Source organism: Betta splendens, chromosome 4, assembly GCF_900634795.4.
Source record: "Betta splendens chromosome 4, fBetSpl5.4, whole genome shotgun sequence".
Lineage (NCBI taxonomy): Eukaryota > Metazoa > Chordata > Actinopteri > Anabantiformes > Osphronemidae > Betta > Betta splendens.
Window position 1 is genome coordinate 21672679 of NC_040884.2, and position 13261 is coordinate 21685939.

At 42.3% G+C, this 13261-nt stretch overlaps 1 protein-coding gene across 2 annotated transcripts in view; it reads right to left on the reverse strand.

Annotated features, from left to right (window-relative positions):
* The window catches only part of LOC114853776 (cadherin-18), a 98126-nt gene that overhangs the window by 18883 nt on the left and 65982 nt on the right, over positions 1-13261 (reverse strand). For both annotated transcript variants that reach the window (XM_029147561.3, XM_029147560.3), the window contains 3 exons: positions 10742-10861; positions 1969-2136; positions 176-363 (listed from right to left, as the gene is read on the reverse strand). In XM_029147561.3, the coding sequence (XP_029003394.1) occupies positions 176-363; positions 1969-2136; positions 10742-10861 (476 nt within the window). The remainder of the gene's footprint in view (positions 1-175; positions 364-1968; positions 2137-10741; positions 10862-13261) is intronic.

The window sequence follows — 13261 nt, forward strand, 5'->3', positions numbered from 1 at the left end:
TATAATATGCACCATCGGTGTTAATTCATCTTGTTTGATTCCTTTCAGCTGAAGCACCGCTGCCCTTTACCTCTACAACACAGTACTGCAGTGGGTTAAACCTCCAGTTTTGCATTAGGTCTGTTCACACACATGCTGTTTGCGCAATTATCTCCATATCTGAGAGTGCACTTACCTTTTTAAGGCTGATTATTCCCTCCCTTGTGTCCCTGTCTGTGGATATGGAGAACATGTTGGCCCCCTCTGAGTTAATAATGCTGTACTTGATGTCTGCATTAATGCCAAGGTCCTCGTCATTGGCTTTGATCTTGCCAACTGGTTTCCCTACTTGAGCGGATTCAGGGACGTACAGTTGGTAATTTTCTGTGGATAAACCAAAAGGGGTAAACATTTAAAAAACAGGACAAAAAATGGTTTTAAACGCAGGTCGCTCGGCCTCCACATCGCTGAACGGGCTCCTAAAAGGCCTTAGCTGAGCAGGTTGATTCTGTCACCATTTGTTCCTGTGGCGGTGTCATTAAAAACACTCTGCGGTGCCTCAGTGGAAGTTAAATGCTAAATGGAGGTTGATAGCACTGCAGCAGAGCAGATCAGACTCAGAGGCAGATGATTCTTCAGGAAAATGTTGATGGTTTGGAAACAGTTTATCACTGCAGTGCTAAATGGAAAAGTCGGAGCCGAGGGAGGATTGTTCTCGACGAGGCACTTTCAACTTTCAGTTTATCATTAAAATGGGGTAAAAAGGAGTTTTCTTCGTAATGAATGCTCTTCAAATTTTGCTAATTACAGAAAATTCAACTGCAATATTAGACTAGTGAGTAGTATAATAAATCACCATGAGGAATGGTGGATAGGTCTATGACGGGAAGCCGGCAGCACAGCTAATCAATGCAAGCTTGAAAAGATGATGATTAAAGTCATTTTGTCTCAACAAATACTGATAAACTGAAATGTCTCTTTTCTTTCATGCAGTAAAACCAGAGAAAAAGAAGCACATTTCGACTGACCTGCTTCACACCTGCACTGATATTCAAGCACAGAACTCTTGAATGTGCAGTGATTCCTGCTGTAGGTTTATGCTTTAAGCCAGAAGTGGCTGCGAAAAGCTGATTATTTATTTCCACTTGGCCTCTTGATATAATGTTAGCTAATACATTAGGGCTGTAGTAATAACACTTTAACATCACCTGTGTTTGAGTTGGCTAAATTTACCATCTGCTGACTACCTGAACACATCGGATGGAGGTGATCAGTAGTAGCAGGGCAGGGATTGAACAGATCCATTAGGTCCCTGGAACTTTGTAGATGACAATTGGGATTTAGAACTTGTGAACTCAAGACTGTTGTCTGTGAAAGATCTGCTAGGCAGGGTTGGCTGCCATGTGCTCAGATCTGGACGGGCGTGCCTGCCAAGAGACTGGGAGACCGTGCTGTTGTCTATTTTGGGTTGACAGACTCAATCTGTTCCAGCAACTGAATGTGTGGTAAACAGTAAGAGCAAGTTAGTTATTCTACTATTCTTTAAGAAAAACACACAGGCCGATCCAAAGAGTGAGTCAGGCCATATGATCCTCACACCAGGTCCAGGTCAGGCCTGGAGCAGAACCGCACTGCAGCAGAAACACTTGGAAGGAAAATGGACTCCGAATCTCAGCAACACTGATCGCTTCCTTTAAGTGTTGTCTTTTAGGAGAAACGCTTTGGTGCAGCAGCATCCACATTCTGCCATTTGTCATCTTACCCAAAACCTCCCCCACCACCTGTCCCATCATCAACTGTGAAAATGAGAGGAACATCTGTTCGTTGCACTGGAGTTAAACGTTGCATTTGTTGTTGTCTTTAACGCAGAGTGTGAATGAATCTTCAGTCACATGTTCAGAATATGTGAGCAGCTGTGTCCTCTACTGCCATGTGACCCTCTGACAGGCTCAGCGGGAGCATTTGTGACGTGACTTTGTTCGGACCTACTTTGAGGGAACTTGGGCGGGTTGTCGTTGACGTCGGTCAGGGTAATGTTGATGGTGGTGGATCCAGAGAGGCCTCCGACCTGACCCGCCATGTCTTTGGCTTGGATAACGACGGTGTAGTGTTCTCTGGCTTCCCGGTCCATGTTCGCTAAGGCGGTCCTGATGATTCCTGTGCGGCGAGAGCGAAACAAACACTTGATGAAGTAAAAGATATACAAACAAGGCCGTTTATGACATTAGACATTTTTATATCTGTATAAAATACTATCATCATTTAGCTGTCAACAAAAGCCATTAAAGTTAAATGCACACAGTAGCTCACCATAAAACGTCTACAGAGGTCTGCTGAACAATAGCAGCAGCAAAACAACACTGACAAAACTACCCTTTCTAGATTAGGATTATAAATAACTGCTGTCAATATATGTTACAGTTATGGGCTACACATACAGCATTATATCACAATTTCCTTAAAGACTCGGATCATTAAGCTGCTTATTTGAAAGGAGCCCATTGATCCTGGTCACTTATTGTCAAGGTGAGCCTTTCCTCAATTTCCATTAAGGTGAAAATAAGCGTGCAACCTTGGAACGGGACCCAATGCAACTTTCTCAGTCAACCATTCAATCACATTTATTACTACAATAACACGGCAAACGCAGCCATGAACTTCCACAATGCTAACTCGATGATATGTGGCTCGTGTATTTGCTCGAGCTGCTGGGTCCCCTGTGATTTATTGAATGTAATAGGCGCGTGTCTGTTGGTCCGATATTAGTTGTGTGTGCGTCTGTATCTGTGCTACAGGGGTTAATTTGCCATCCTGGCTCCTGAAACCACACCACCACGCAGCCTGATTTAATATGTTCCACAAGCTACATCCGTGTTGATTGTAATTCTCGCTTCTCCCCAGAGCCAAGACCCTCTGGCAACCATTGAACTTTTGTTTCTTCTGAACTTGTGAACCCTGCAAGTAATGCGCAGCTGACCATGAGCGCCATGAGACCTGGGAGGAACCCGTCCGGCGCTCATCACATCTCAACGGGTGCCAAGTGAAACTGTACTATTTGTATGAACAACAAATAATTTTTTTTACACTCTAGTTTGATGAAGTTTATTCACTTTTATTAGGAAAACATCAAGATGGAATTTTTTTTGTGGCACATTTAGACACTCTCTCCACTCCTGCTTATTTTCATTTCACCCTAGAAAATAGGATGGATGCAATTAACTAGAAGTAGATCACATAAGTAAAGCTTAAACCTCTAGGTTTGCTTCATCATGAACAAACATATAATCACCCAGGCTTTTACTTTGTAGTATTAAAAGGTCACTCTGTCTTTACCACAAAGATAATGAAAAACAATTCTGTCTTTAGGTGACCTATATAGCTCTGGTACAGTACTGTCAGAGAGATATCGCTCTTTGTCAGGCCCAGACAATAAAGACAACCAGCTAATAAGCTCAAGAAGAAATAAACCTTGAGCTGTTTGGGGCTGATACTGCTTTCGTTTACTCTTGCTACTGCCAACTTCAGACTCATTCAACAGTCATTCTCAGCATGTGTTTTAAAAAAGCCCACTGTTTGTTGAAGCCTTTTATTGTCATTGTATTAGAAGTACAGTGCAATTCGCTGCAGCTCCTCCACTAAGTGCCAGAAAGACAAAGTGGTGACTAGCTAGAGAACACAGAGGCTGGAAAAGAAGGTATTTTTCATACAACTGCAAACTTTCCTATTAAACTGAATAAAAGTGCCTGGACATTCCCTGCTGGCTAGAAATATGACTCTGGATTAATGCTAATACTCTGCATATCGCTATATCTGCAGGATGTTTACTATACATGTAAATTCAGCTATTTGCTATTAAATTCAATTGATGATATATCACGCCGTTATCACTGTGTTTATGGTGTGTTTTTGACGGTTTTATGTAAAAGTTGATGCATTTCTGTAAAACGTTTTTACTTTCACTAGAAAATCTGATGACCGTCCATTCAGCTAAGGAGAAAAAAAACTGATTGAATAGTGCAATCGTGATTTCCATTTGAATGAATCTATTAATTCCTAAGAAATGTATTTAATCTATTTTTAGAAATTATATATACTCTGTTAAAGATTTATGTGGCAGCTGTAAAGCAAATTATTTTGCCATACATGCAGACTGAGCTCAGTATTAAAAAACTAAATCTGAAATGTGACTGAAGTACATAATTACACAATGACTCAGATGAATGAGAAAATGATCATTGTGACTTTATGGCTCAGTTTCTAGTTTAACAAAACATTACTGTGTAGTAAAACGCAGTTACATGATTGTCCAGGTTCACTGAAGAGGCAGCTGTGGTTGTACACTGGGTCAATCCCTCACACTTTCTTCAAGACTCTATAGACAGAAACTAATCCACTCGCCTCCAGCAGAATAATCATTAAAAGTGGGTCAAGGAGCACGGAAGCTAACGCTATTAAGATCCAAGGGATCTAAGGTTACACATCATCTGTCACGCTGAGCTGTGGCTGAGAAGCCAAGGACTTCTAGCAAACCCGACTCATCAGCTGTCAATCAAAAAAATCAGCCACATTATAATGAATTGCAAGTTGAAAATAGTCATTTCTAATGATCACAGGCAGCTTAAATGATGATGTGAGCAGGAAGTGCAGTACAAACAACTGATGTTTTTGCATTGAGGAGCTGAGGCCCCAGGTTTAGATGATTCAGCCAACTTCACACTGTAACCTTTAAAAATATAAACCTGACAAGGTGATGAAGTTTCTCTGAATGAGCTTTGAATAGACTTTCTCCTGCTGCACCCACTGTGCTATGAGTAAACTCCAACCTATTGATTGCTTCTGTTCATATTTCTCTAGTGGTTGATGCTTTGAGACTTTTTCCATAAAAACGACAGAATCAGTTGGTGGATTAAAAAAGAGTTTCTCACGGTGAAATGTCACCGTTTACCCAAGTCTCAAGGCTACGTGGACGCGCTAAACGCAAGTTACTTTCACCCGTATTGCTGTGTTTCACCCTGCGCTGCTTCTCAGGTGTCACTGTACAGCATATTAGGGACACCTGAAGCATGTCGGCCACTAACGGGCTGCAGGGCTTCTGTTACTTTCACCATCGGATGGGTCAACACTATACAGCACAAACATCCTCTGCAACTGCTACATCTGCATTGTGTTCCCTTCACATCTGATGTTAAAGTAATGTCAGTTAATGGGATATGACTGACTTGATTTAGTGGTGAATTCTAAATGTTAAGCACTGATCTGTTCTAACTGACAAATTTAATGGGACGGATTACAGATTACATCCTTCAAAGAAGTGCTACTAGTCAGAGGCAGATCCAGAGGAGCTGTCAAGATGTCAATATCTGGAGTCCCACTGAAGGCAAGGCCTTACAAAACGGCAAATCTCAACTAATTACTCAAAAGCTTTCTATAAATAATTACTTTAGACCAACCAAGACCAGGCGGAAAGGAAACGCATTTTAAACTTTGGTTATCTTTGTCATTCAGTCAAATCTAATAATTTCCTGTATGTCTACCAATTTATTTGCAAGGAAGCTTTAAGATCACACTGCCGCTTGCTCTATTTTAAACTCGAAAGTCCCTCAGATTAAAGCACTGTAATTCCTTTAACAAGATGAATTTTAGTTGCCCATGAAATGTTCAGTGGGTTATTTGATCATAGCAGGTACGCAAGTCAGAGAAAAATCTAAGTATGAGAAAATTGGCAAATGCCATATATTCCCTTGAATTGCTGTTATGATTGCACACAACGTGTCCACAAGCTCCTCGTTCAGCAATATATTTCCAATCCCACTCTGGGCACTATTCTTTCTGTCCAAAGTTCTGCTTTTCTAGTTTCAAGACTAATCAAAGGCCTTGCAGCCACTTTCCAGTAATGATGCGGGCTCAGACTCAATAGCAAGTCTTTGTCATTAACTCGAGTCATAGCATTACTTAACATGGGGTCCTTGAGACGCACATACCTTGGCAAGTGGACACATTTCCCATTAAACAACACCAAGACAGACGATCTGACCTTTCAAGTCTCTTATTACCCGTGAGCTCTGGAAGGTGCATCGCTCCTCAGCAATATTTCACAGCAGTAGGTTAGAAACAATCAGCAGACGCTGTAAGAAGCGTCTTCTTTTGCCTGAGGAATTTTCACTTTTAGACACAGCAATGAGGGGAATCTGTTTAGTGGTACGTCGTCAAACGGATAAATGAGAATCCCTGCTGCGTCTGACCACTCAGAAGAGAGCTGTGATCACTGAGCCGGCGCAGCGCAGCCACATTACAAACCAACGACCACCGAGCGCCATTCACGCCTAAATGGAATTCTTTAACCATATGGAAGAAAGCCGCAGGGGCATTCCTCAGAAAGTGCAAATACCCGAAAGGTATGTCAGTGCTTTGACATGAAGATCGCACCCCTGAACTCCCTTTCCTGACAGTTTCTGTGCCGCAATACCTCAGATAGCCTCGGCTAAATCTCTATGGAGCTTGTCAGTTAATTTAGAAAATAATTGAGAAAGAGCTGACTTCCTTGAACCTGGGCGCTTTGACACAGCGAGGTGGTTAGCCTTTTCCTCAACCTCCCCAGTCTATTAGACTTGATACCATCACACTATCCACCTCTTTGTCTGGCTGGAAAACTTCTAAAGGAGGACAATCTCCTGGGTGAACAAAAAGGATTAGAGGAGATTACTAAAGCGCTCTTCAATCTCCAGATTCAGGAATCTTGGTTTTTGGCCCATCCAATGGGATGTTATCCCTGTGTGTGAGTGTGTTAGCACTCATAGCACTTATGCAGGAACAATACACAAAGATAAGTAATAACCATAATAAGCATAGGCATCATTATAGTATATGTCATCTTTTGTTTTCACAAACATCTTCTGTTTATGAATCAGATCATATCTCTTATTGAGATAATTGGTTCGACTGCTCCAGACAACAATGTGGCAGCTTTTTTTATCCAACCAGAGGTGGGGCTTAATCCACGAATCGCAGAAACATCTTGATCTGTGTCAGCTCCTTCAATAAACTTGAACACTCCCAAATCCCACATCAGCAGAGAAATTAGCCTATTTAGGATGCAACAGGGACGGAGGGCTTCTGCAGTGGTGAGTGCCTTCGCCAGCGAGTGAGCTAGTACAGATGTGAGGTGGGGTTTGCTGGGGAGGCTCGCAACTGTGCGACTAGAGGAACAACCTTGATGTCCCCGCGGACCAAGTGACAGATGCACAGCAGTGATGGGAAAGACAGGAGTTACGACCCGAGTCTAAAAAGGATAAATGGTGCCACCATCTAAGATATACTTTTGCTGAGATATAGAAGGCTCTTATTAAATCTGCTGGCTCTGCAGTTCTGAGACTTACAGTCGACATAATCAAGTAAATCCATCGCAATGAATATTCAGTTAGCATGTCACTTAAAAGGCCATGTCACCAGAATAGTTATACTCCACTGGCTGAATGTGATACAGCATTCCACAGAGGATACCTGTCAAATGTACAACCAGACACAATATTTAACTGATCCAGTGCGATGTACAGTCAGTGAGCAGAGCAGCAGGTCGTCTGTCCGTAGAATATCCTGTACTGTGGGTCCAACATCGTCTGGCCTCACATGGGCTGCAGGGTTGCCGGAGCCAATCCCAGCTGCCACAGGTAGAGCTGTTGGGTACTGGCCCTGTAAACAGCTCCCTTTTATCCCACTGGCATATGAGCAGACATCCCGTGTTCTCATGCATTTTGTTTCACTGATGCAGAAAAAACCTGATTCTAAACTGTCTCCACATGCGAGGCAGGGAATGGCCCCAGGTCTTTACCCCAGCCACACTGTGCACCCTGATTAGTCTCCCCACTCTGGCTGAATGCATGATAATCAGCAGCCTTCATTGCTGCAGTGTGATGCAGTTCGTCTGAAAACCTGCAGTCCCTGCGCTTCACTAAGAAACAAGTGGATTATCTAGACACACACCTCTCAGAACTGCATTTCACTACTTTAGGTAAGTAGAGGCACAAATATGCCCATGATCTGATTTGTCTGAATGTGGCTCTTTGTAGTACAGTATGTAGCATTCATCTTACATTTAAATATCGATACTGATAACGCAAGATCATTAAAACTACACCTTGATTAGCGTCTCATGTGACAGACATGCATTTGCAGCTTTTAAATAAATAAGTTATTTTTACTCATGAAGCAGGAAACGTGCAAAACATTTTAATAATTCAAATTAGAGCAAAAGCTGCCGCATGTGTTTTCTTCTGCCCACATTTCCCCCCTCAGGCCTTCTATCATTATCTGCTGTATCAGTTTTGTTTCTGTCCTTACAAAGCCTGCGTTGTGCTCATTTATTCATTTTCTATCTAAATCTGAATTTGTATCTCTCCCTGCACGCTGCACAACGCCGTCACAGAGGCATCAATTTTAATTTTACATCCATGATTGAATCTTATTTCCAGTGGAGACGAGTATCTGCCTTAATGTCATTCTCTCAGTTAATTAGAGAGCTAAAAAGTATGAACTCCGTCATTTAGCACCAAGCTATTAACATGTCTGCCTTAGTTGACTGGCTGCGAGGTGGAACTTGGCTCTGGTTAAGTGGCAGGTGGTTCACTGTGTGCTATTTTACAGACGCGCAACTGTGCTGATTAACCTTCTTGGCGCCTCTTTGTTAACAGTTCTGAGTAATGTTTTGGCTTTTGGTAGATTTAAGGAGTAATTATAATCTTCAATTTAGAGAGTGACATCCTGTAAACATTTATAAATGAGTCCATATTGTAAATGTTATAAAATAGCAACCAATCATGTCTCTCTTTGCATGCACTTACACAATAAACATGCCAAACCGTTATTTCAATATAAGGAGTCGTACAATATTTTGCATTACTGGAAGGCATGAAGGCGTAATGTAATGTTACACGGATCCTTTTTAGTCTGATTAGGGACATTAAGGTACAAGATTTGAATTTTAGCAGCTGCGAGGCATCTTAAAAGAGTCATGAGCTCATGATTGCTTTGCCAACACTGCTTGTTAAACCAACACTGCATGCTGTACCCTGTATGTAATTGTGGTCAATTTACCATTTACGCAATTTTCAAAACAGACAAGCAGGTCTGTCAGTGTCACACTTTACGATGATGATGTAGAAGAAGTAGCTGATGAAACCATTCACTTTGTCTCTCACTGAGGATGTGGGTCAAGTCTGAGAGGGTCCTCTGAGGATTCCTTCAATGCCATATGTCCAGGCCAAATGCTGTCGTTACCCTTTGTCCTTCAGTGATCTTTTCTGCTACCTCATGTGTCTTGTAAAATCTGTCACTGCTGCATTGGGCCACCAGACCAAGGTCAAATGTCAGGAGACAGATTTGTGTGTGTGTGTGTGTGTGTGTGTGTGTTCTTTTAATCCTCCTCCCCCATGACTGTGGCTCTAAAGTTTATGCACAGTGTGAGCCAGGTGCACGTGGATATGAGGAGGTGTAAGCAAGCGCATGCCCTGTGCGACGAACGCATGAGCAGCCTCAGCATAGTAAAGATCACGTGCACACACACCCTCGTCCATGTGCACGGTTCCGACCGCTGGAGTTTCTCCTCCTAATTATGGAATGGTGGTAGTTCGCCAGTGGCCAAAACACTTATTTATTAAAACATGTGGGTGGAATAGCACAGCCGGCCAGGCCTTCGATCATGTCCCCACTCCTTTGTTCTGCTCCGCTTCATGCTGAATTACAATGCAGACAAGATGCTGAGTCAGCTCAAGCTAAACAAGGCATCAGATGTTTCCAAAAGCACGCCGCACAGAAAGAACCTGCAGTTCAATAACGCGTCTTATATTCAAAAACCTGTTTTAAAATAGATTTCACCCATACTAACATCTGGTTAAAGAAAAATATATGCCGTTGCGTGCGAAGGGCCAGTTTGCATTTGAAAGCCGCCATCGCTTCTGCCTCGGCACACCGCTGCGAAATTGCTCCATCAATCCCCGCTGCCGCCTCCCTCGAGGTAAAGTCAAAATATTCAGCAATTCATTTGTGTTGCTCATTCAGCAAAGACTCCGTGTTTTACATGGGCGGTATAGTCTCAAAGGGGCCAGCAGTTGTTCCACACTGCAATGAATCAATTCATACAAGTGGATCGGCGTTCATGTTAACCGACAGCGGCAGCAGCGGGAGCGGAAAGCTCGTCAGACTTCAAAACCACGTGTGCATGTACACAGACGTCTGTGATGAAGGAAGATCAGAAATAAACAAGACATGCACACACTCGCAGCTATTTGCTCTTCACATGGTATAAAAGTTGTGTGCTTTTCACTTTGGAAGGCTTATTAACATTTAATAGATCTGGGATAGGTCTCTCAGACAAAAGGTGGATTTTGAGTACACCGAGGACGGCCTGCTGCGGCTCCCCTCCGTTTCTAAAAGCAGGAAACAACGGCTTTCCACAGCCATCCTTATGTCTCCTTTGACCCCTGAGGGTTTAGTTATGGCCCACAAAGACTGGATTGCGTGCTCAACAATATAGCAGCTGTATGAGTGGCCCATAACTCTGCTGTGGCTGCTTCCGCTTTTATGATGTCAGACGTGCTGCAGTTACAGAACAAGATGTTCGCCGGAGAAGCGCTTTCACAGCATGGCATGCACAACTCCTCAGGGGATCAAACGAGAGATAAGAACAACTCACATTTCTATTTACTGTGAGCGTGTGGCTGCTTATTGGGTCTAAGGATCTTTCCCAGGCAGGCAGTAATAACCACACCTGTTTTGGGGTCGACGGAGAAATATGGCTGTCCTTGTAGGATGCTGTAGACTATCCTGGCGCTGTTTCCATAGGTGGGGTCATCGGCGTCGCTCGCTGTGACTTGTAACACAGACGTGCCTGAAGAACAACACAGCAGAAAATGACTGTGAACATTTTAATCGAGTCCAGAAGTTACAAACTGCACTAATGTGAAAGCAAAATAATTAAATTGTCCAGCTTTGGACAAATTTTTCAGGACGATGTCTGGCGTCTTTAGATCTGTGTTAATATGAATATTATATGATAAGAGAGGCAGAAACACATTAAAACACTGCACAGATAAGTGTCAACTCATTTAACCCAAAAAAGCTTTCAAGCCTTTTCTAACAGATCACAAATCCACAGACAAATGATTTGAAACCTTGTAAGGACGGCTCATTATTTACTCTGTTATTATTAAAAAAGCCTCTGTAAGAGCAGCCGTGCTTCAATTTAACATAAGTGTTGCTCAAACAGCATTACAGGCTTCATTAACCCATTATAATTGCACGGTGAGTGCAATGTAATTGCATTGTGAGCTTATATGAGTAAATAGGGATCGTGCCGCGATTGTGTTGAGGAAGATGAGTTGGGTGATGGATCTAAGGACCGGTACTGTAAATCTTCTGGACACAATGCGCGTTGTTTACCTCATCATTCCATTAATACAGGAAACTCACTTCAACATGTCCCAGCAGATATTTATATTTCATATGAACCTGCTCAGGCAGTCACACTGATACAGGAGGTTATTTGAGCTTAGCATCGCTGTGGTTGCATATCATCTGTTTAGAAAGCAGTTTCACGTCATAACAAGAACGATGAACTGTAGCCTCATGTGATTAATGTCTGCTTAAAAACATGATTATATACACAGTGTTCCACAAAAAACCCAGCCGACACATCCTGTTGTGTAACAAGATTTTTGAAACCTCTGTTAGTGAATGTCTCTTCACGGCTCAACCCCGGAATAAATCTGACATCAAGTATTCAAGAGACTCTTGCACCAGACTGGACACCAGGCTGCTTTGAAGGCAGAGAAACATCATGTTTAAAGTTTCACTTGTATCTGGATACATTTTTTATGTGCACGTTTTACCATTGCAGAGAAAACTCTAATCAATATGTGCAATTTGATACACATTGATATTCATGAAACTTTCAAAAGTTTTACAAACTGCCTACAACCCATAGCAGGACAGCCGCTGCTAGATGGCAGGAACGGGGGGCAATGAATTCTACTGTTCATTCAAAGTATATACACATCCATTGAGAACCTAGTCACATACAACTTGATATTGGCTTTCATCATTTCATTTAGGCTTCAAACCATCTCTCTCTCACTGCTGGCGTCACTGGATTCCACCACACAATGTCATGCACTTCTAGAAGTCAAAATCTCTGCAACTGGAGTTCATCCTGCGAAAGTCTCAACAGAGGCTCAGGTGCTGTGTATTTTGTTGCAAATTCAACATGCAGTAACACAACTCTCTAAATTATTAATTTGCTCTTAATGCAATGTTTTTTTCTATTACCAAAAAATGTGGATGCTCCAGAAAGTTTAAATGCAAAAAAAAAATAATAATTAAGTCTATGTTACAGTACATACTGTACACCTTGTCACCTTCATTTGTTCAGGATAGGATGAATGGATTTAACTACGACCGGGTTCTGTTGGTTTGGTTGAGCTTCACCAGCCTTATGTCCATTCTGCTCAGACAGCAGTTCCAAAAAAAGCCCTCTCTTCATTACTATTCATTTAAAGTAGTTGCTGCCTGTGTCTATCCGATAGACTCTATCAGATCCACAGGTCGACAGGAAAGCAGAGCTGCTGTGTGCACTGCATCCATTTAGGAAATATCACCTTGGAGAGACACAGTAGTAGGAAATTGATACTCCTTTCCTTTGAAGGAGAGGTATGAAACGGGAACGTCACACTACCTGGAACATGCCCAGCTAATCAATTTAGACAGGAAAAAAAGAACATCTGCACCAATTAGCTGCCACACTTCCAGACAGCCTCTTCCTGCTTTTGGGAGCTCCTGTATTGACAAATGCTGGGGGATTAGTGCGCTGGAGTGTGAGGACAGTTGATTGTTGCAGCCGATTTGGCGCTTTACTTTAATGGACATGAGCGAAGGAGGAGGGGGGGGAAGGAAAAAGCTAATTATTCTCCCCTTCACAGTCCTTGATTTCCTCCCTAGGGTCATCAATGATTGATTCTTTTTTGTGCAGCTGATGATGAAGTTTGCAGCGAGTATTGAAACTTTGAAATGAGTCGTCTCGTTAGAGCTAAACAAGAGATGTCATAGATTAGTGCCGCAAGAATATATTTTCACTCCCTTATTACGAACTCATTTAGAGCCGAGTGATGGGCCAAATAGTCCGAGTCTTTTAATGCAGGATCCAATATACACATTATAGCTATAACTCCTTTACACAGAAGTGAGAGAGGCAATAAACATCTCTCATAGGTGATTAAGACGTGCAGGATGCATC